Source organism: Sander vitreus, chromosome 12 (assembly GCF_031162955.1).
Source record: "Sander vitreus isolate 19-12246 chromosome 12, sanVit1, whole genome shotgun sequence".
NCBI classification, from domain to species: Eukaryota; Metazoa; Chordata; class Actinopteri; order Perciformes; family Percidae; genus Sander; species Sander vitreus.
Genome location: NC_135866.1, coordinates 21,167,326 through 21,191,094, shown reverse-complemented (window position 1 = coordinate 21,191,094; position 23,769 = coordinate 21,167,326). Strand labels below are relative to the sequence as shown.

Here is a 23,769-nt window from a genome sequence, read left to right as displayed (position 1 = left end):
TGTTTCACTTGACATTGCGGGATTGGGTTTTTGTGCTGCATTCATGTGGTGTTTAATTCACCAGTTGTTCCCGACTGGAAATATTCACACTGCATTGTGTGAGATAGGGCATGCCTTGGCAGAGGTCAGCGCTCTCCAAGTGCCCTTTTAGTTGTGTACGTGTAGCAAACAAACGGTGGTAGCTTTAATCTAAGTTTGAAAGGTTCAGCACAAACAATCACTAACATGGGGATGATCAATACAAAACTGTTACAATTATCCCTATTCTCCCCTATTACACAGACTATAAAAAGGTCACTATTGAGTCTCTATATTGATATAAGTAAGACACATTAAGTCCCAACAGAAATATGATGTGGATTTTTCCTCTAGGGTGAAATCTAGGGGCTAACTAGTGCCATTTATTTTCTGGATGTTTTGGTTGACCTCATTTAACTCAGACGTCCTTGCTAAATTTACAGTGTTTGACTGTGTAATGGCATTACCATTATTTTTTATTTATTTTTTATTTAAAAGGGATAATGCACATCAATTGACATTTTTTGTTTACACTCAAAATGTAAATGTGCCAGAGTTAGCAAAAAAAGCTAATTTTCATCTGTAGTCCCTTGAGTAAATGTGTTTTCCATCACACCATTTACACGAATATTCACTCTTCTTCCACCATCCACACCTTAATTGTCCCAAACTCAAATAGATTCCAAACTCATTTGCTTCTCTATAACATCTTTTCCTCTGTAGTAAGAGAAAACACGAAGTGAGAATCACTTGACCTTGTTGGATCATCATCATCATCATCTTCATCATTGTACTTCATGGAAAGTGCCCCGAAACGTGTGTGTAGGCTGTATCCATTGCAGCCTATCATTCTTTTAGAAATATGTTCAAACTAGACACACACTGACAAAACTTAACACGTCGGTTTAGAAAAGGAAGAGAGATGCCCACAATGGGCTACCAAGTCCTGAGAGAGATGAGGAGCAGTATACAGACAAGAAGCCTACGTGATATGACTGAATCAAAAGACCTTTCGGTGCAGATTTTTTGACTCATGTTAATTCGAAAATAGCAAATGTACAGCTCAAATGGCGGAAACCTGCCACCTGCGCATCGTGAAACATATTATTTATTTATTTTTACAAAAATCTGAATCAAAGAATTCCTTTATCATTTAGTTTAATTAACTTAAGATGGATAATGTGCAAACAGGGTTAGGTTAACCCAATGCACGATGAGGTCGATTAAACCTATAGAAAGGTGAATAAATATACATTTTTTTCGCTAGGAATTGAGGAACATTTAAATTGTCTTTCTCACAAGACGGTTAAATGCAGTCTATAGTCCTACCGGTGGTGTATCCGCTGTCCCAGGCGCTGATGCGGTTGTGGTACCCCGTGGTCTCCTGTTTCGCTGCCGCGCTTCTGAAGCACGCGCCCCTTTTTATCAGGTTCCATTTGTGCCATTCGCGCTAGTTCCCCTTCCCGACCCCGAGAGCGCATCGATTGGCTGTGACACTTCCGTTTACCAATGGCTGTCAGTGCACACGCCCTCCCTTTCTTCCCCATTACTGCCTGCCCAGCGTCCATTTGATTCCCGGCCAGAGGGGAGCACTGTATGGATGTGTCTGCTTCACATAGCCCGTCCCCAGGCTATGTGTCTTTTATTGATTCCCTGATGTGTTGTTGTTGATTGCCTCTTTAGCAGTTATGTATAGCCTGCTGCTGTAATGAAATGTGTACGCATCGTCTGTCTGCATTTGAGTACTTGAGGCAAAGTTAAATCTAAGTTGGTGTAGGCAGCTAATATATATATATATATATATATATATATATATATATATATATATATATATATATAAAAATTAAAACTAAGATAGCAAAATAATCAGGTTTTAATTTAATATTATTGTAAATGCCATAATGCTTCGGTGTTTTACATTCCCATAACTGTACTGTGTTACTCTGTTGTAGTGTTCAAGGCCATACTCAGTCTTTTAGAATGCTCTTGATGCCTTTACTGTTGCCAGGCAACAGCTGTCCTGGAACAGAGATGAATGGGTGTCCCTAGGCTCTTTCTTCCATCTCCATACCTTCGTCATTTTTCTTCTCAGTGTCTCTCACTTGCATAGTGTAAACGCGTGGTTCTGACGGACCTCAACTTATTGGCCGAGGAGTGTAACCTTGGCTTAGAAACCCTCTCTTTGACATGTCAACTCATTTCTTAAATTTTACACAACCAAGCATTTTCATGCAGTATATAATACATTATGCATTGTGTAGTATATGAACATTATATAACTTTCTATAAACTTTGACTTAAGATTTGCTATAAGGAGATGCATGAACTTTACCCCACTTTTATTGAAAACCTATGGAAACTGTTAACATAAGCAGAGGGGCCCCCAAGACAGAAGAGTCCTTTTTTGGAGTTGTGCCAGATAAAAGGCATTGATTGGTCAGTTCCCTACTCCAATCATATACTTACATAAATTACGTCTTATGTTAATACAATGCACAGGATATATACTGTGTTCACACAAAGAAAAGGCAGAGCGACAAATTTTGAAGATTGGGTCGGTCGTCTCTCCAGATGTCCATGGAGTCTGTAAATTGATGCTGAAATAAACAATAACAAACCTTTTTATAATCGAGAACAGTGTCAACGAAGTTCCTTTTCCACACATCGGCAACGCAGTGCTGCAACTAAATATACAACAATTGTACATACGCACCTGTGTGGATCTTCTCCGGAGTGCTTCTCACACAGCAGCATTGATACAGCCGCTAACCTCTGGGATCCATGTTATATCCTGTTAGCCCATACATGCTGCGTCTTCCCCTTGTGAAAGGCAATAACTGGAGGCGGGAAGCACAGATGTTTTTCATAGAAATAATATATTAACTTGCAGAGTGGAGTGTTTTTGGTGAAAACGCACTCGGCTTAACACGCAAATTGTAGAGGCAGCTTCGGTGCATTCCTCATGTGAACAGAAAATAAAATGAAACCACTTAATTGATTTGATCACATCCTTTTTAACCCTGAATAGATAACGTTTGCTTTTTAATCAGTCTTTCATTATGCAGCTTTCTCAGAACTGTCCGTGTTGTCATAATAATGTTTGTGTTTGGAAACAGCAAAACAGAACACCGGGAGGCAGACAGATGTTTTTCAGTGAAAATTATAGGCTGTTAGGCAAAATACAGAGCTTTTTTCACACTGCTTGTTGAGTATTGCAACACACACACGCACACACACACACACACCTTTGAATGCATCATCCCATCACTATTGCCCAGAGACGAGCTTTACTTAAGTCAAATCTCCATCCACTTCACAAACCACTGTACGAGTCACTTCTGTCATCCCATTACCAGCAGTAAACAGCAAGACAGGTTTGTTTCAGTATACAGAGAGTTTTAATCAATGTTAGAAAACAAAATGCAGTCAGGAGCTTATAAAATAACCTCTGAGCTTTTTTAACACTCATTAGTGTGGGTATGCTTTCCTTTTTGAACAGGTCAGTTGTGAGACATAAAGTACATTTCCTTCAAAAGTAGTTATGAAATTAGGGAATCAGAAATTATATAGGGCACTAACTAGAATTTTCTCTATGACGTAGGCTTATCGTGCAAACGTCAGATACTCATTCATAGTCGGTTACTGACAATGATTAAATATAGCAGGATGTAATATTGATTTACAATTACAAATTCCAATGGCCCCTGATGATGAAACACAAAAACAGGACTCAAAAACCAAATCACAGTGATTTTTCTATTAACCAAAATACACACTGTGGATGACAGGCACTTATGAATGAGTTTGCCAGTTAAACCCTCTTTAAAAAAGGACAAAAAACAACTTGGCCTAAAAACATTCTTCTCCCGCATTTGCCATTCAACATGGCAAAATAGCATACGTAAATTAATATCATGCTCTTGTCAGTAGTATGATTTTCTTTTTCATCTGCAGGAACATAAAATGGATATGGGTGTTTTCTCTGGCCTGTTCACACAATAACTGAACATAGACACTTAGATGTATTGTTTTCACTAAACCGCGCTTTCTACTAATCATATTAGTGCATAGCACATCAATACAGTTCAGCGGTGAATAATATGCTTACATTTTGCACTCTAAAATGATCTTTGGTGAGAATGTACTGTAAACAATTGCACCAGAACAAAAAAAGGCTTTAAAGTCTTGTAGCAAAATGAAAACAAAAAACACACATCTCCATACAAATATATCTTTACCTGATGAGGAATCCTTCAACTAGTTGTCAGATAGCATTGATTAAGACAACTTGCCCTGCCATCACACTTTAAACAGCAAACAGTGCTCATAATAAGCAAGCCATAATTCAGTATAGCTACTTCCCCCTTGAACAATGAGGACAGATAATGCAGTGAGCATTGCAGTGTACATTACAATAGAGTTACTCTTCAGGATTCCTTTATATTGATTATATGAAGCCTAATGAAATTGCAGGCAGCAGCAATAAGCAGGGTGATTTGGAGGTTGAAATAAAAGCGAGACAAGCAAAAATACATGGGTTTAGCTGGATAGGCATCATTGTCTTTCTAGTCCCAGACATAAGGCACATTAATAGGGCACATAGTGTTGTCTCCAACCCAGATACTCTTAAATATAAAAATCGACCTGAAAACCCAGTCATTTTGACATTTTGCAGCATGCACTGTACATGAGCATCACCCCTCAGTGCAGGACACATGTGTGCCTCAGTCTGCTGTCTATCCATTCAACTATCCACCTACCTACCCATCCATCCATCTGTCCTCCTGTCTATCCACTGTCTGACGGCACTCTACCACTGCTCCCAGCTGAAGTCGTCCCCACCTCCAAACACAACAAAGAAGCCAAGGATAGTGAGAAAGATGACAACGTTTCCTGTCATCACCAGACCGCAAGCACCCCACTGGATCTATAGAAGAAAAATATTCATACTGAATCAGATTAAAAGGAAATCCATAGTCTATTGGGTTTCACAACGCTCGACAGTGGATATCTCTCAAGATACAGTGCAAGAGAAATATACTAACATTTGAAATGGTGCAGACAGAATATCTGCACAAACTAATAAAAGCCAACGATGGTGGCTGCGTTTGCCATTTGAAAATCAACTTGTGTTTCAAAATGGAGAGAGAACTCACTCTGCTAGTGCGGGCAAGCACAATGGGAAGCCCAAAAGATGATACCACAATGCCAGTTGTTAAGAAGTAAGCCAGCTCTCTGCATGCATTGCTGGAGGAGTCAGTGTCATCACTGAGGCGTCTGGATATGAAGGTTGGAATGGGGCTTAATATGTAGAAAATCAGGACAAACAGCGGCCAGTATACCCTACAGAAACAGACATGGAACAGTTAAAAAGAAGAACGATCCACGTTTTATGGCATACAATGGCATGAGTTTGCAGCTTGTCAGATAAAAATTAACAGGTGCAGATTTAACAAGAACATAATATCCCAAAACAAACTACTCAAAAATATTTAACCACACACAGAAGAACATTTTTAAAGGGCATTCCACAGATTTAACAAATGAAGCTCAGTTTACCTGTTGTAAGAAGTATGACTTTGCTTGTATAAAAACGTGTATAATGTCTTTGGGACTATGGCGAAGGAGATTATACCAAATTGCAAGTTGAGTTGCATTATGGAAATTTTAGGATTCAGCATTTATGGAGCTTGACCCAAACAGGTGACTGCATTTCTAAGCCTCTGTGACATTCATTTATACTATTCTTTTTAAATCTGCCTCTTAAAAGTCCCTCAACTTTATGGATGTGCAATACTCAATTGCTGGAGCACCACTTTAAGGGTATTTTGAGTGGTGTGTTGTTTATGTTAACTGCTTCTTCACTGCAAAAAAATGTCAAAACTATCCCTTTAAGCCTCAATATTGCACGTCAAGTCGAGTATACGTCATGCAATAACACAAACAGGCTACTTATTAGTTAACTAACAACTACCCGTACTGTTCCAGTGCACAGCCCAGAAGAAGAAAGGTTAGTCCAATGGCACCACTGAAGGACAACCCAACCAGTGCTGAAAGAAGAGAAACCGTACATTACATTAAATTACACCGACAGCGATAGCCTACTTGTGTCCGTCCGTAGACAATAACACACAAAAACAGAAATAGGCTAATTTGTAACGTTAACACTTGCTGTGGAATTTGTTTGTATGCAAAAATTTGTTTGTATGCAAAAATAGCGATTACTTTGAACTTAAAACTGATTGATAACGTTATAAAGCTTATAACAAATCGTAATATCCTTGGCCAGTGTTGTGATGATAGCTTTCGAAATGATTCAGCAAAGGTTTTCAAAAATGTTGAAAACTAGGCTAACAAAGTTTTTGAAGCATTAACGTCTGCGTAACTAAATGAGCTGTCGAATGACTAATAAACGCATAAAATACAATACCTTTAATGCCAGCCATTGCGATGAAAGTGTGAAACTTTTGCTCTGTGCTTTGTGTATTGTTTATGTGCTCTCCTTCTTGGTAAACGAACTTCCTGCTTCCTCCATGGGGTTTTCCTTCTTTGTCATCAGGTGTTTTAAAGCTACAGTAGCTCAGCAGTCTGCCTGTCATTTAAGCGTCATTGCCAACCGTGTACTGAACGTGCAGCCACACCTGAACACAATTAGGTACTCCCATCGTTAGCCGCTTGTGGGCACATCTTATAATACATCCATGGGGCACATCAAGAATGTGCTTGTTCAGCGAACTGTTCAATCAAGTTCGCTCTCATGGTTGTTGCAATCCCTCGTGAAGAGGAGCACGCGCGTTGTTATTATTATGGGAGCACGAGACCATGCAGCGCTGTTTCTAGGGGCTTGATAAACACCCACATGATATCTGTGGTGTAATGTTGCCTGTTACTAATAGGTACATTTGTGAGGTAAGCTGTACTTCAGTACTTTAGTATTTCCATTGTGTGCCTAGGAATATAGCCCACTTTTTACTCCACTACTTGCTGTGTAGTTACTAGTTATTTTGTTGATTAACGTTTTACATACTAAACATAAGATTATTTTATAAAATATGTTACAAATTAAACTACCCAACAGTGTGTTAAGTAATTCTAAGTAATTCTCATGCTCGACCAGCAACATGTACATGTTGTTTAGTGCTTACACATATGCATCAGTTATAATCATCTAATAATATAATCTAATACATTATAATCATAAAATATATATCAACACTCACAGGAGTCATTTACTTCATAATGAATACTTTTACTTTTGACACTCTTAAGTGCATTTTGCTGATAATACTTGTGTACTTTTGCTTAAAGGGGTGGTTCAGAATTTTGGACATAAGACCTTATTTCCAAGTTAGCCAGTGTGTTATTTATCAGTGGAGACCGTTTTCAACACTTTTCATTCAGTCCTTCCAGTTGCAGAGTTCGCTGGTGCTAGGCTAGCGCAAGTCAACAGTATCTGCTAACCTGCCATCAAAAACAGTCTTACCCACGCCACAGTACACCAAAGGCAAATAAATTATAACGCCAGACTATCGATGTAAATGTCTGTTGATAGAATAATGTTGGAAATAAAACTATTACATTTTGAGGGACTAGTTTCTCAGCAGCAGCGGAATTTTACTTTGCTCCGATTAGTAGTACTGCGCCGAAAAGTAAACAGAGAAGCGCACTACAGTCAGGACACCTAGTAGTAGCCTAGTACATTGGTATTGAAGCATTGGATTGGAAACTAAGGACTAGGCAACATGGTGATTCAATGTGCATTTACAAATTGTAAAAATAAATCAAACAGATGGGCACCACAACGTTTCCACAAACTTCCATTGCGAGATCCAGAAAGGAACCAACTGTGGCTTCTTGCTGCTGGCTTGGACATCATGACACCGGCGGAGACTCTACTCAAGTTGTGAATTTGTATTGATCATTTTAGCCCAGACAACTGTGAAAAACCCTGCAATCTAAAGGACCACAAGTCACTGACAACGAATGCAGTTCCATCCGTCTTTCCAAATGCACAGCTATTTGATGAACAGGTAATAACTTTTGGTAGGCTACTCTAGCTAATAAAGCTAGCCCCTTTCATAATGTTAGCCTAGTTGCTACTGATAGATTGAGACTGACAACGTTAGTGGAGATACCGTTACAGTTCAATGCATTGTGGAGAGTGACAATAGTATAGCTAACGGTATAACTACACCCTTGGGAGATACCTGTCTGGACTAATCGCTAACTTTAGGTAATTGCTGACAGAAAAGTCATGTAAACTCGGACATTTTACATGTTATAGCCTGGCAGGAGGTAAATAAACTTGCGTGATTGTCATGTGAACTGGCTTTCTCGGTTGCCTAGGTAATATCACTCCGCCGCTGCTGTAGCCTGTGCTACCAACTACAGGGAACAAAGTATAACTATTGTAATGCGATGCAAGAGTAGTTTTATTTCTAACATTATTCTATCAACAGACATTTACATCAATAGTCTGGCGTTATAATTTATTTGCCTTTGGTGTACTGTGGCGTGGGTAAGACTGTTTTTAATGGCAGGCTAGCAGATACTGTTGACTTGCGCTAGCCTAGCACCAGCATACTCTGCAACTGGAAGGACTGGATGAAAAGTGTTGAAAATGGTCTCCACTGATAAATAACACACTGGCTAACTTGGAAATAAGGTCTTATGTTCAAAATTCTGAACCACCCCTTTAACTAACACTTTGAAAGCAGGACTTTTACTTGTAATGGAGTATTTTCACACTGTTGTATTCCTATTTTTACTTAAAGATATAATATGTAATATTTCTGCATTAAAATGTCTAAAAACGACTATACCTATGATATGTATTATATTTTTCTGTTGTGTACTTACATTTTCCCAATATGTTTACAACAATGTTCAAACCCAGAGAAATCTGTCATTTTAATCAGTGACATGGAGCGTGTCATTTGCTTGCCTATCAATGACGTCATATAACCTTTGACCCCTCTAGTTGCTCTAACTTCCGGCAATACACGGGAAACACCCCGAAACACTACATGTTACGTTAGAGAGTAACTGTAAATCATACAATGTAATATAATTATACTCAGTAACAGCATAATTTTTTCTGCCATACAGCATCATTTTTTCATTAATTACATGTCACATTGCAACACAGTACAGTAGAGACCTAATTTATTGATGTGATATTTCAATATAGATCCACTACAATGATATGATATGATATGAATAGATTACTACAATGTGCTACGTTGCTTATGCTAATGCTTGGTTGCTAAACCGCACGGTAACGTTATAAGGTTTATTTTTAGTAAAATAGTTTTGACCACGTCAGCAGCGCTGGGCTAACCCAAACCCCGGTCCGTCTGCCTCACACCCCTGCCGCTAAAAGACTTCATTGGGATAAGAGTGGACAACATTATTTAGTGCAAATAGAACCCACAATAAGATTAACTCAAAGGAACCAGAGCGAAACTCAGTGTGTCTCCTTCTTGTTGGGCTTCAGCATCAGTGTAATATGCAGATGAAACCAGGAGAAAGGTACAGTACTTCAAAGGGCATGTGTGATCACAGAGCTGGACCAGATGTTAGCAGACTGATGTTGCTGCTGTCCAGATGGATGTCATGTAGCCGCCAGAGCTGGATAAGTCTCTTATACATGTTTCCTGCAGAAAAAAAGGTTTAGTAATGGTAAAAATATCTAACCAACTCCACATGGGGTTAAAGGGAATAATGTTTAATCTAAGATCACAATATTCTAATGTTGCTTTGTTGTAATTTCAGAACAGTTACTCCTGATATGGAAAGTTTGTGTCTACACTTGAGCGAGCAGGTATATTGTTGTTGCTCATCCTTCAGCACCAAGCACTCGACTGCAATTTCAGATTTTTATTCGCTGATGAGTTTTAATTTTCCTGAATGAAGGAGTACAGATGATCCAAATAATGTGAGGCTTCATTGCAGGAAACACACAGTTTTTTACTTTAGGAATGAGCACTGGGTGCATGAGGAAATGTTATTCATGTGAGAAACGGTTACTTTCTTATTATTTTCCTAATAAACCTGAAGCTAACTTCAACCATGAAGCAGACATCCCGAGTGTGCACAGTCAGAACAATGTGACAATACGCAGTGTTATGACAGAATTTCAGAGCTTTGATCACTAGGACTGCTAAACCCTGCTGCTTTTTGCCAGTGACTAAATGATTTAAATTACATTTGGAACAATTACAGATAACAAAAGTGAAATTGACAGTTTAAAAACATTGACAAGACCAGAATGCATAGTCTGTTTGCTGCTATGCAAAAGACGCACATGCCACACATGACCCAAAAAATAAAAAGCAGATAAAATCACTGAATATATTTTAGCCTAAAATGCAAACTAGGCTAGTGCAGCTACAATTGGAATTGAAGCTCAGTTTGTACAAAAATCTGGAAAGAAAAACAAAAAGGAGATTACTTAAGCAATGATGGAGCAACATATGGGAGGAATCATGTGATGACTGATGGGCCACTTCGACCTGTCCTGTGATGGAGCTGGGAAATCTTCAGAGCGATGGTTGCCAGGGGTGCCAGCATCACCTATTCCAGACAAGGATGATATGGTCAGAGACTGAAGCATCTGGCTGCCAGATGCCACTGGTGCATTTCCTTATTAATATTTAACTATAAGCAGGCATACTATTTAAAACTGTTGCAACAATTTTATTCATGTTTTTATGTTCAAATTCAGATATTTTTCCTTAATATTTATGGTTGATACATTAAAGGAGACATACCATGCTCATTTACAGGTTCATACTTGTATTTTTAGTTTGTACTTGAACATATTTACATGATTTTGTGTTAAAAAAACACATTCTTTTTTTCATACTGTCTATCTGAATATACCTGTATATTCACCCTGGAGATACTAGCAGGTGGTATATTCTAATGAGCCTGCATGTGACATGGGAAGGGGAGCCAAATCTGACTGGTTTTCTGATCTAGGCAGCCCACAAAAAATGACTGCATGTCTTATTTCACAGTTTGTGGGTTGGTAGGCACTCCTGATACTTAAATGTATGTGCACAAGCACTTGAAAAGTGAGTTTTTCATGATATGTCCTGATCAAGTATTTTAATGAAAACATTAGGGCCTGATATGTGAGGTTATGCCTGTCCTGTTCCTCTCAACCACACAGCACTATCAACACTTCATATAGTGCAAAAATATATGTTCATGCAAATTACAAGACTTTCTGTTTTTCAGTATTGTGGACTATTTGGCAAAATTAGTCCTGAAATCTTCGGAATATATATTTTACCTGCGTGTCTTCAAAGATTTGCTCCTTCTCATAGCTGTCTATGTAGATCCGAACTGTCGCCCCATCACTACCTGTCCCACTGAGTCTGTAGATGATTCGAGAACCATCAGAGAAGATTATCCGCAGACCCTGCAGTGAAAACAGCCCAGTACAGACTTTGTGAAGCTTTTAGAATTAGCAAGCACAACTGAGTAGCTCCAATGCAAGAAGAGTCCGGATACCTATTGTGACCACTGGCTACATCCAGTATCTGTACACATGAAAACTTCAGCATTATAGGAATACAAGCTCAGTGTTTACCTGGTTCCTGGAGATGGTGCTGTCTACCGGGTCTGTGTACTCAAAGTTGTCTGCTTTTTCCACTTGGTAGATCTTGTCCTCCACAGCAAATCTCTGCTTCACGAAGGACTTTCCGGCGATCAGAATCTCCAAATCCTCCATCATCTCACAGGCTACATCTATGTCTATGTTCTCATAGTCATATCTGGACAAAAAAGCAGCTATTAATAACATAAGTGCTTTATTGTTGTACATTTTATGTAAGTATATTATTTCATGATTTAGGTGTAAACAGTCAAAAAATTGCTAATGAAGGGTTTTTACCATTATTTGTAACCACTGTAAGTCAGCAATTACAGTGGACAACTAAATGGTTGTGTATTTTTTTCTTTTCTTTTATTCAATAGACAGATATGAGCCTGAAGCTGATGTGGTTACAGTGAGTACTGATGTCAACATAGGTAGATTAAGCATTTAGGGAAACACTGGATGGTAATTCCTTGGCATTATCATTTTACATTTTACTGTAATTCACTTGTCAGTGCATGGCTAGAAAGAATACGTAATGGGATATATGTACCACTAGATGTCAGTCATGTCCTGTATGTATATATGTATATGTAACATGTATCTTAATAATCAGCTCAACTTTTATCTATTTCAGATAAATAATGTACCTCATTCCTACTTAGAAATAATTCAAGCACTGATTCTCACTTGTTCTTTTTTAACTTTTGCTGTTGCTTTTGGTAGCTTTTGATGGATGATGGAGTACACCTCTGAATACAGACAGAAAAACAAACAACAGAGGTGGGTCACATCTCACCTGGTGAAGTAGTTTCTTCCATATTTTAGCCAGTGGTCCTTTAGAATATTCTCCACACTCTGCCTTCTAGTGGCCAGGATGGACAGCCATGCCAGCACGGCCCAAAGCCCATCCTTCTCACGAATATGGTCTCCACCTGAAAGAGGAAATGAAATTACGAGAATTCACACATTATTTCAATTGAAATGGAGCATCTATGGATCTAATAACATGCTGGAGAGATTAAGTACCTGTACCAAAGCTTTCCTCTCCACACAAAGACAGTCTGCCTGCATCCATCAGGTTCCCAAAGAACTTCCACCCAGTGGGAGTTTCATATAATTCTATTTTTGTTGCCTTGGCTACTCTGCAGGAAATACAAGAGAATGAAAGAGTATTCTCAGAAAGCACAGTTAACCATTGACACAACACAATTTGACTGTTACATGCAATGATTTTATGACTTATTCAAATCTATCTGCACTAAAAGTACTGTACGTTTTAACTAGGGAAATCACTGTCTCACTGGTTTTGGCAGTGATGTGAAAGCCAGGCTGTATTTTTACCTGTCTAAGGCTGCGCTTGTGGGCATGCTGCGGGCGAAGCCTCTCACCCCTGTATGCTGGAAGTATGGGATGCAGAAGATGTTGTCAGCAATCACAGCCACAGAGTCAGGTGGGGTGACGAAGAAGCCGTGTTTACCAAGGATCATGTTACGGTCCTAGAAAGCCGACAGACAGACCGAGGTTAGAAGTTAGAAGTTTTATTTTATTTTAGAAGATCTAAAGAAATAGATAAGCAATAGGACACGCACCCCATCACCATCGAATGCTGCACCAAAATCATACTGTCCTTCTTTCATGCTGTCAACCAGATCTGCAGCATAGGTGAGGTTAGGATCTGGGTGTTGACCCCCAAAGTCCTCCAATGGGACACAGTTGACAGCAGAATTGATAGGGCAGCCCAGCTCCTCACAGAGGATTCTCCTCACATATGGTCCTACCACTGGGGAGCACACAGAGGTGACAGAGACAGTGATGAGGGAAGACTGGTATAAAGACAATGATGAACTACTGAAGTCCAATATAGTGTCGTATAAAGTAGAAAGAGACCTACTAAAAAAGCAACAACGAAAAAACCTCAGCTTGTGTTGCTCCGGGTTAAAGCAACAATTCAACATATTGGGAAATACACTTATTCGCTCTCTTGCCAAGAGTTCTATGAGAAGATTGATACCACTCTCATATTTGAACGGTATATATGAAGCTACTACTAGCAGCCGGTTAGTTTAGCTTAGCATAAAGATAGAAAATTAGGTATAACGTGCTAATTAGTAATGCATTTATGTTTTGAAAGTGATTGAAATTAAAAAAGCCGGGGCTATAGTGATAGGGGTGTGGTATCTTGTCAAAATGTACACCCTATAAATAACAATAGGTGACTCATGTCTTTCTGTTAAAGTGTGGGGAGAGGGATGTGGGCACCAATTAGTTTCAGTTTCAGTGTTTAGGGACGCTTTAAATAGCTTTAGTAACCTGATCATTATGAATCAATCCAAAGTCGACAGTTCCTATAACCCCATGCCACCTCTCTAAAGCTATATCGAAGCCTAGAAAAACCCTTTATTAATTTTTATATACAAATCATTAAAACATTATGCAATTGTTGTGTATATGTTGTAGTGACTGAGAGGACAAACTGTACTGTACTGTACTGATTGACGGCTGGTGTACTCGACATGTGAGAATATTTGACCTTAAGCAAACATTTAGGGAACATGAGCATTATGTTGTTTTTCCTGAGAACCCATGACTCAGTGGTGAGTCACTGGACTCCATGAATCTAAATACTTTGCCCTGTGGTCAGTGGTGGAAAGAAACTAAATACATTAACTCAAGTATTGCAATTTAAGTACACTTTTGAGGTACTTGTACTTTACTTGAGTATTCCCATTTTATGCTACTTTACACTTTTACCACACTACATTTCAGAGGGAAATATTACACTTTATACCCCACTACATTTATATTTATATATACAATAGTAAAATAACATTAGTAATAACAATCCAATAATATAATAACACTTAACGTGTTTTTTTTCTCTGCATAATGAGTACTTTTACTTTACTTGTACTTTTGTACTGTATTCAAACCAATATAGTTAAACATATTTTAGAGCTAAATGTGTATGTTTTGACATGATAATCTTTCTGTCATTTGCTTTCAGAGTAAAAGAGAATCTATAGATGAGATTACATGCTCTTGGTAAATATCCTCTCACCTCCATGCATGGCATCTAGTCTTATCTTGATGTGGTTTTCACCAGATAGAATCTCCTTCAGAGCAGCAAAGTCAAAGATGTTCCTCAACAAGTTAGCATAGGATTCCACAGAGTCTACAATTTCCACTGGATACACCCACAAACAAGAAACAAACACGTATTTTTAATCTTTGATTTCATCAAAATCTTCTCATAATTTGAGGTGATAGATGACAGACTAAAGCTGCACTTCACCTGTGAAGGGTTTGAACTTGTTCTCCAGATCAAACATCTGTTTGCCCAGGGTTGTCAGATCCACTTGTATTCCAGGGCAGATGGCAAACTCCTCAATGGTCCTGCTGATCTGATAGATCTTGTTTGTGACAGCCTCCTTGGCTGGGCCTGGATTCAGTAAAAAATCTCTAATATTACATTTGACATTTGGTGTATTATAGAACCACAGCTACCACCACTGATACTGGTTATAATATTGAGGGATGTTTAGAATATTTATTGGTATTTATTTTGTCCATGCAGACAAAGTCTCAAACTTGATCTCAGTACTGTCTGTGCCACATATCTGAATGAGGCCTCATACAGCCTCTCATAACACTATTTTTCACTTGGCCGATGCCCCTGCATGCTTCCTCCTCTCAAGTTACCATACCTCCATTTGCAGTATTGAACTTAATGCCAAAGTCTCCATCAGGTCCACCAGGGTTGTGGCTGGCAGTGAGGATGATGCCACCGATGGCTTTGTATTTCCTGATTACACAGGAGATGGCTGGTGTGGACATTATCCCGTGGTGTCCAATGATCATACGACCCACCTGAGAAAATGTCACACAGGTGTGTGTGTGTGTGTGTGAGTTGGCTGGCATAAGTGTGAATCCTAATTTATCTGAGTGGGGGAAGGGAGAGATTAACACTGAATATCAGGTTTGGTGTGTGCATGCTTCCTTCTCAAAGTAATTGGGACTAGACTTTCAGTTAATGGACGACAGTTATTATGGCACATCAAGAGCAAGTTATATTATGTGCAAGTGTATTTTAAATCCCTCTAACCATCCTATGAAGAAAGCATCAGAATCTCAAATGTTATGTAATTTAAACTCTGGGGCCATGGAGAGCTCATTACTGGTGCGAGCTGCAGAAGCTGCAGGAGCTCCAGTTACAGCAAGGATATCCTTTCATTTCTCAGAGTTGTACATTGTACTACTGTTGTACTGCATTATACTGTCTTCTCTCACTGTCTTGCATTGATTGTGACTTACAAATACTGGCCATTTATATCATGTTTTAAATTGATAATAGCATCAAAAGTGGCTGCAAATTACAATTGTAACTATTACAATTATAATAGTTTATAGTTTAGTTTAATTATAATATAATAATAACTATTATGAAAAATACATTACTGCAAAGTCAACATAGCACTTACTTTTTACAATATGGGAACTTTAAAACAATTCAATTAATTATTATTTTTCTATAAATACCACCATGTGTCAAAGGCTGAAAATGGAATACTAATAAGACATAAGGCTGGTACATCTAAGGAACAATAACAGGTGACATATGTTCTCACACAAACACACACTTCCCAGCAAGCACAGAAACAAACCCACATAGTATGCAAGCACACATGCACGCACGCACACACACACACACACACACACACACACACACACACACACACACACACACACACACACACACACACACACACACACAAACGTTGACACTGACCCCGTTGGCAGCTGCCATCTGCACAATGACCTCAATAGCTGTTCGGTTGAAAAAGCGACCGTCTCCCCCTACCACCACTGTTGATCCCTGGCGGTCACGTAGGTCAATAGAGGAGAAGATACTCTGGATAAAGTTGTGCAGGTAGTTCCTCCTAGATTGGAATACATAGACCTTTTTCTTCAGACCGCTGGTACCGGGTCTCTGGTCAGGGTAGGGAGCTGTGGGGACAGTCAACACCTGCAGAGGACTGTTGTCCATTGTTACAAAATGAGAATCCAATCTAATGCAACAGCTTTGAGAGCCCAGTAGAGAACCTATTATATAGAGGGAAACCCCCTGTCAGTTGACATGGGGAACCGTACACAGGGGCAGAATGGAAGGGTATAATCTAGACTCCGCCTGTTATTTCACTGGAAGCACAGGGTTACAGTGGCTTCTGAAGCCCAAAATAACCTTTCAAACTAATGTGTGTGCAGAGGTAGGGGGAGTAACTAAAAACGCTGCTTCACACATGTGCAAGGAGATCACTGTCAAGGCTGCAGGCCCAGTCACAAAGAAGTGTATGTGTGTGTGTGTGTGTGTGTGTGTGTGTGTGTGTGTGTGTGTGTGTGTGTGTGTGTGTGTGTGTGTGTGTTTGTTTGGGTGTGTCTGGGTGGAAGTACTGAGGTGATTTAGGAGCTATTTGTCCATCTGTTAACGGGTGCAGCTTTGCTAAGATAAAGGATGAAATCTCTTAGCAGAGAGGTACTAAGCTCTCTTTTAGGAGGGGATATTTACCCTTTCTTAAAGCTGAGTGTGTAAACAGAGTGTGAGAGGAGCAATCAGGTTATTAGATGCACATAGTTTGTAGATGTGGTTTTAAGACAGTGTCTGTTTACAAAACAAATATAATTTGTCAAATCTAATTATACATGCAGTGCAATTAAATCAGAGTGGGAGATACATGCATGAGACAGACCAACACTGCCCTCTTAAGTTTATTTAGGGATTCAACAAACAGTACGAAAGAGTGTGGCATCACAACCTACCAGTGCAATAGTACATAGTAATAGCATGAACATGCATTAGTCATTCATTTACTAGACTTGGGCATAAAAAAGTTGGTTTAGTTCAAGGATTACATTACTCTGGGCCAAATCTCTGTTGACATAGCAAGACCATGCTGTGCCTGACCAATGTCAGGACCGCAATCAATCTACAGTCTTTAATAACAAACAGGACATTATGAGTTCAGTTAGGTTTGATCAGGGTTTTCATTATGTTTTCAGGTACGGATATCCACACTTTTATTTATTTAAATTAATAAAACATAGCAAATATATCAAAAATAGAGTATGTAAGGTAATGAGTGTTATCTATAGCAGTGGTTTGTTGCCTTATAAAGATGAAGCAATATTTACTAAGGATGCCTTGTTACTCATTACAGATGGCAGTGAGTTGTAAGCTGCTCCATCAATGATTTTCAGATCATTACATTTAAAGGTAGGCTACTGTACTAAAAAAGTGTTCTGGGATTGTCTCCACGCGGCTCTCACAGACCGTTCCCCAACTTGTCGCTTTGCTTTGTCACTTCCCTCTGCGTCAGATACCAATGCACAAGGCACTCACATGCACTAACATGAATTCACAGATGGAGCAGCTATCAAAATAGACACAATAGACTGTAAAAATTCACTTCATCGATGTTAATAGGGACATTTTGGTTGCCTATATGTCTTGTTCAGCATTCAGTTGCACCTTGTAAATCAAGGCTAGCTAACTAGCGCTAGCGTTAACTGGTAAATTTAGGGAAAGTCTGCCGATTTTCTGTACTGCCGTACATGCAGATAAATGGCGCCAGTACCCGAAGGTCCGTGTTTACCCAACGGGACAAGTCCACTGGATGACTTGCTTTAGCTGGTTGACTCGCTTTAGCTGGTTGAAAATTGACAACTTTCCCTCTTTAGCATCTGGCTTAGCGCAGTGCCATTGTAACCATAAACAACACTGGCTTGGCTGCGTGTGTCATCCTCCCCAGCTCCACCCTCTCGTCCAAAAATCGTCACCTCCGGTTTCAAAAAAACAAGATGGCGACGGCCAAACTGCCAAACTGGAGGCTCCAAAACAGTAGTCTACAATCCAATCGGTGACATCACTGATGCTACGTAATTATTATTACAGTCTATGATTACAACACACATAGAGAGAGTGTGACTTCATTCTCTGCTCAGGACACCATTTCCCCACCATATCTCTCTATAGCAAATAGTTGTTTACTGCTACATTTATAAGAATATTGAGTACAGCCCCTTTAAGTGAATTGAAACCATTTGTTGACAAATCAGCAACTATTGTGAGCTCTTAGCAATTATAATGGATTCATTATTTAAGTGCATTTTTTAAATAAAATGCAAAAAAATCCAAAATCCAGCCTGTCAAGTCAGAAAGGTCCATTGTGTAGAAGAACTATGTCTTTAGTATGCTGTTAATTCTCTCCCGAGTCCTTAGATGTAGCTTGTGACTCCTTCAAGAGTTGGGAACCACTGCTGTATACTGACAGTCACTGTGACCCAATACAAAAACTGCTCACATATAGCTGTATGTTTTAATTTCTTCTCCATAACGTTTGACCTCTGAGATACAGTGAGTGATATAGTAAGATATATTGCATGCTAACTGCATTTCAGTGTATTTCAGATTTCACAATACAATTGTTCTATTAAATTAGAGATTACCCTGGTTTTAGGCAGTAATACATTCTTTTGGCTTTCTCAGTTTAGCACACAACAGCACTCAGAATTTTAAGGCCAGCCACACACTGGATGCGTGGCGTGAGCGTGTCAGCTGCGTGGCGTGTCCTTTTTTATTTCAGCTCCGATGTTAACAGATTAGAGCTTGCACACTGCCTGCGTGACATGCACGTCTCAGGCGCGGCTCGAGTATGGTGGCCCAATGGTTAGCACTGTGGCCTCACAGCAAGAAGGTTCTGGGTTTTGTTCCAGGTCGTTCTGGGCCTTTCTGTGTGGAGTTTGTATGTTCTCCCCATGTTTGCGTGGGTTTCAAAAAACATGTACTAGGTTCTCCAGTCAGTGCCCTTGATCAAGGCACTGGCTCAGATCTGGAGTTGGTCCCTGGGCGCTGTAAATGGCTGCCCACTGTTCCCTTGAGGGATGGGTTAAATGCCGAGAATGAATTTCGCATGTACATACACATGTATGTGTATGTGACAATAAAGTACCTTTACCTTTAAATAGGACCGACGCCTATTTTTCACGCGACACGCAAGCGTGTTGGAAGCGTTTCCAGGCAAAATAGAATAGGAATAGATGTTTATATGTCATTTTGACACAAATACATTTCATAAATGACATTTTGATGTTTGAAAGTCTCTAGGTTTTGACATAAATGCAGATATAAATGTAATTTAAAAAATAATAATAAATAATTATCGATTTTCAAATATTGCACCTGTCAATACAGAACAAAATATTCTGTAGCCTATTTTGCCGTCAATACTGCCGATGTTGTCTTTGCTGTAATCAAATCAGTATATATTTATGTTTAACATGAAGTATACTACTGCTTGAGTGCAGTTTATCAATGGGAAACATACATGTGTACAGACAAGGCTAGCAGCAGCACCGCAGCAGGCACGTTTCTGGTGTGCAAAGACATAGAAAACGCCACGCAGCTGCCACGCAACTGACACGCAACAGAAACGCCACGCTCACGCCACGCATCCAGTGTGTAGCTGGCGTAAGCCTTCTTAAACTATGGCTGGCCCAAAGGAAACATTTCCAAGTCTCTCCTGAAGAGGCCACTGTTAAATGCAAATTTCACTGGAGAATTCTGGTGCTGGATCTCAGAAAGACTCAGATGAGGCTGAAGTGGAGGAGGTGGTGCTGGGGGAAGCCATAGGGTGTACAGAGATCTGAGTGAGCTTGAGGGAGTAAGAAGCCTTTTGGCCCGGCCTCCATTGAATCCCTCTCCTTCTCTCTGAGCGCCCCTTAGGTCTCATGTGGAAATATCTCCCATTCAGATTGGTCTCTCCGCAGGCATTGAACCACCATCCACCTAGAAGAAATTACATGTTGTGCAAATGATATTGGATGACAAGTATTCATTAATCTCCCTCTTTGCATCACATGAGGACATGTCTACTACATGTGCACCTGCTGTACCTGTGTAGATGTGGGCACAGTTGGAGTCCTGGTGGTTGTCATTGTCCCTGTCCTTGGTGGAGAACATCATGCCTGTGTGGTTGCTCATGGGGTCTGCGAAATCTCCTGACAGATGCGTGAGATGAATGGTGTAGTTGCTCTCAAAACCATTAAGGTAAAATCTGTATTCAATGAAGTGCCTGCCCTGTTTCCAGTCTTCCAGCTGGATGCAAAGGACAGAGTTTCCCTGAGCGGCTAGAGCGTGGATCTTCCTGAGACCAAGCCAAAACTCCCCTGTTAGACAGACATCATTAAGTGGTCAGAGCTGACATGATTTAATAAGCATCTTTGATAAATAAGTGATGCACAACAACTTACATACAGAGGTGCAGGCATACTTTTGCTTACAGAGGTTATACAATTGCAAATGTTATAATCGTAATATATACGCCAAGTAATTTAAAATTTGGCAGTTGAGAATGAATTTTCCAATGTTAAATGGGTAATTGCGCTTAAGAGTCCCGAGAAGGGAATAGCATCTCTCACCTTGAAAATCTCCAAACCCATTTTCATACTTGTCCCAGATTTGATCAAAATTCACTGAACCATCCCTCCTTCGCTGAATGACTGTTGCTCCATGATCTAAAACGGATTAAATAGAAAAAACTGATGTCTTAATTTAAAGTTATAATCCTTCAAACTGAATCCCTTAGTTTAATACTGATACGGTCGACATTTTTTTCAGCATTTCCTATTTAATGTTTTTAAATACTGTAATTATTTATATTTGTATACGTTTTAATTGTTAGTGGCGGAGTCCTGCACTGGATTCAAATAGCCTTTAAACGTTTTAGAAATTCTTAGGAAAAGATTACACCTTTAAGTAAGATAAAAGATAGTCTCAACAAAGACTAAACAACGATTAAAATGTCATCTTTAATAAATAAATAAAAACTAGTGCTGTGGTAAAGTTAAATGTTTGTTGGACAGTACAGTACTTTTGCTCATGTCACAAAAGGCCATGAAGGGCTCTGTTCCGGTGGGTCTGATGGCATAGACGCCGCTGACTCCTTCCCCTCTGTTGAACAGGTCACTGCAGTCTGATGGCAAATCTATTTAAAAAAAAGTCACAAACATAATGTCAAAAATCCATACATAAAGATTAGCTGTAAAGTAGTAATCTGGAGCAGAGAAGTGGAAGTGCACTTTAGACCAGACAGTCAACAGTCCATATCAGCTGCATTAGCAGAAATAATGTGTGCAAGATCTGAAACTGTGAATGTACCAGGCAGGTAAGAGTTAATATATAACGTATGACAAATTAAAGATACCTAATCTGAATATCAGTTTCAACATTTTTATTATATATCTTACTCATAATGTCGGTGGTGCTGTTAGAGCTTGAGGTCAGATGAGGGGTGAGTGTTGGTGCTTCGCTGTTCAGGATTTCAGGCATCCTCTCAATGGTCTCCTGGGTCAATGTGTTGACTGCAAGCTGGGGAAAGTAGTTATGGTAAAACTTTGGTTTACAGATATAATCCTCAGACTGACCATGCAGAAATACCGAGGATGAAATAGCAATCCACACATTAAAAATCTTTAGGTTGTTATTCTGCAAAAGTAGAAATGTTCCAAAGTGTTTGAGATATTTTATAGCAACAATATACATTTTGAATTTTGAAAATGCTAAATGCTAATGTATTATAGCACTGAGGCCCTGGCTGAGATTATTAAAACATGGACAGCTCCTTCTTATGCAACAGTTATATTGTATGTATATATTTGTTTTCTGTATTTATTGTTTATTTCATATTAATGTTTAATATCTTTGTTTGTTTATGTTTGCACCATTCACCAAGGCAAATTCCACATAAGTGTACTTATTGTGGCAATAAACCTTTTTCTGATTTTGATTCTAATGCGATAGAGTGATATGGATGACATCACGTGCCTCTCCGTCCATTACCTTTTCCTCCAGAGTCTTGATCATAATCCTTTGGTGGTTGAGCTGGTCACTCTGCTCCCTCATAGCCTTCAACAGCTCCGTAATGCTCTGCTCCTGGCTGTGGATCAACTCCTGATAAGGGAAGAAAGTTGAAATCATGGGAACTGTTAAAGAATGGTGTTATTTAATTGTTAATATCATGCATAATACTCAGCGTCTGTATTATAGCAGTCATACATTGGGTGAACAAATGCAAAAAAAAAGTTTTCTTTCTTTATTTAGTTTCTTGGGCATTTTTAGGCCTTTATTTGACAGAACAGCTCAAGACATGAAAGGGGAGAGAGGGGGAATGACATGCAGCAAAGGGCTGTAGATTGGACTTGAACCCTGGTCCTCTGCATTGAGGAGTAAACCACTATAGATGGGCCCCCGCTCTACCAACTGAGCTATCCGGGAACCCGAAATAAAGCATAGTTAAGGACGAAAATACATGCTACTTCTTAATAATAGTGTCATTCAAAAAAATATATGTCCTGACACTTTGTTCAAAGCTCGTCTCCATATATATTTCCAATCATTAGTAGGATATTTTTGTTGGCTTCAAAAAAGTTTTTTTTACTCTTCTTATTTCTTCTTTAGAAAAGTTGCCATCCCACCCAGAAGGGGTTCATGGGACAAGGTTTTAGTGTTGTATCTAAATGATCTTTCAAAGGGTGTTTTCACCTCAGCAACAAGACACCATGCTTAATAAAAACAGGTGACTCACCTTGAGACTATTGATCTCTCCCACTTGTTTGCTCGTCACCAGGCCATGTGTCAGGCTGCGCAGCTTCTCCTCCATCCCATCCACCTTGTTGTGTAACCGATTCTTCTCCTGCAGGATGCTGTCCACTTTGGAGCTAATCTCAACAGACAGGCCCTTGATCTCTTCACTGTTAGCCTTCAGTACCACGGTGGTCTTCTTCAGCTCCTCTTCTTCCTCTTTAATTTTACTGGCGAGCACTGATAGCTGGTAAAACGAATGGTCAAAGATGTTAAGCTTCTGGAGGATGTCATTTATCTGTCCCTTTGTCTTGTGCACAAACTCCCGCAGGCTCTGACCCAGCTGAAGGAGGCCGTTCGCCAGAAGGCGCACATCGTCCAGAGCAGCAAAGCGGGAGCGGGTTCCAACCGGGGCCTCGGGCTGGGGGACAGGCTGCTCCTCGTTGCCACAGAGGGCAGGCCCACAGGCAGCAGCCAGGGCCAACAATAAGGGAATTAGTGTAATTCTCAT

At 39.6% G+C, this 23,769-nt stretch overlaps 3 protein-coding genes across 4 annotated transcripts; all 3 read right to left on the bottom strand.

Moving 5' to 3' along the window:
• Positions 1-3,393: 3,393 nt before the first annotated feature.
• LOC144526844 (leptin receptor gene-related protein) lies at positions 3,394-6,573 on the bottom strand. Of its 2 annotated transcripts, none has more exons than XM_078264535.1 (4): positions 6,449-6,573; positions 5,993-6,068; positions 5,175-5,361; positions 3,394-4,945 (listed from the first exon to the last, which is right to left on the bottom strand). In XM_078264535.1, the coding sequence occupies exons 1-4, from the start codon at positions 6,462-6,464 to the stop codon at positions 4,829-4,831; spliced, it is 396 nt and encodes a 131-aa protein (XP_078120661.1). In that variant the 5' UTR covers positions 6,465-6,573; the 3' UTR covers positions 3,394-4,828. The 2 variants fall into 2 exon arrangements, with proteins under 2 accessions (XP_078120661.1, XP_078120662.1); XM_078264536.1 differs by having other exon boundaries at positions 5,999-6,068; positions 6,449-6,572.
• A 3,847-nt stretch (positions 6,574-10,420) lies between these two features.
• Positions 10,421-16,670, bottom strand: LOC144526444 (phosphoglucomutase-1-like). Its single transcript, XM_078263927.1, has 11 exons — positions 16,413-16,670; positions 15,331-15,493; positions 14,919-15,065; positions 14,685-14,810; positions 13,216-13,406; positions 12,968-13,122; positions 12,653-12,768; positions 12,423-12,558; positions 11,618-11,801; positions 11,318-11,446; positions 10,421-10,593 (listed from the first exon to the last, which is right to left on the bottom strand). The coding sequence occupies exons 1-11, from the start codon at positions 16,668-16,670 to the stop codon at positions 10,504-10,506; spliced, it is 1,695 nt and encodes a 564-aa protein (XP_078120053.1). The 3' UTR covers positions 10,421-10,503.
• A 3,583-nt stretch (positions 16,671-20,253) lies between these two features.
• Positions 20,254-23,769, bottom strand: LOC144526737 (angiopoietin-related protein 3-like). Its single transcript, XM_078264365.1, has 7 exons — positions 23,263-23,769; positions 22,518-22,628; positions 21,926-22,046; positions 21,550-21,663; positions 21,098-21,193; positions 20,573-20,845; positions 20,254-20,465 (listed from the first exon to the last, which is right to left on the bottom strand). Exons 1-7 carry the CDS (start codon positions 23,767-23,769, stop codon positions 20,254-20,256), a joined length of 1,434 nt encoding a protein of 477 aa, XP_078120491.1.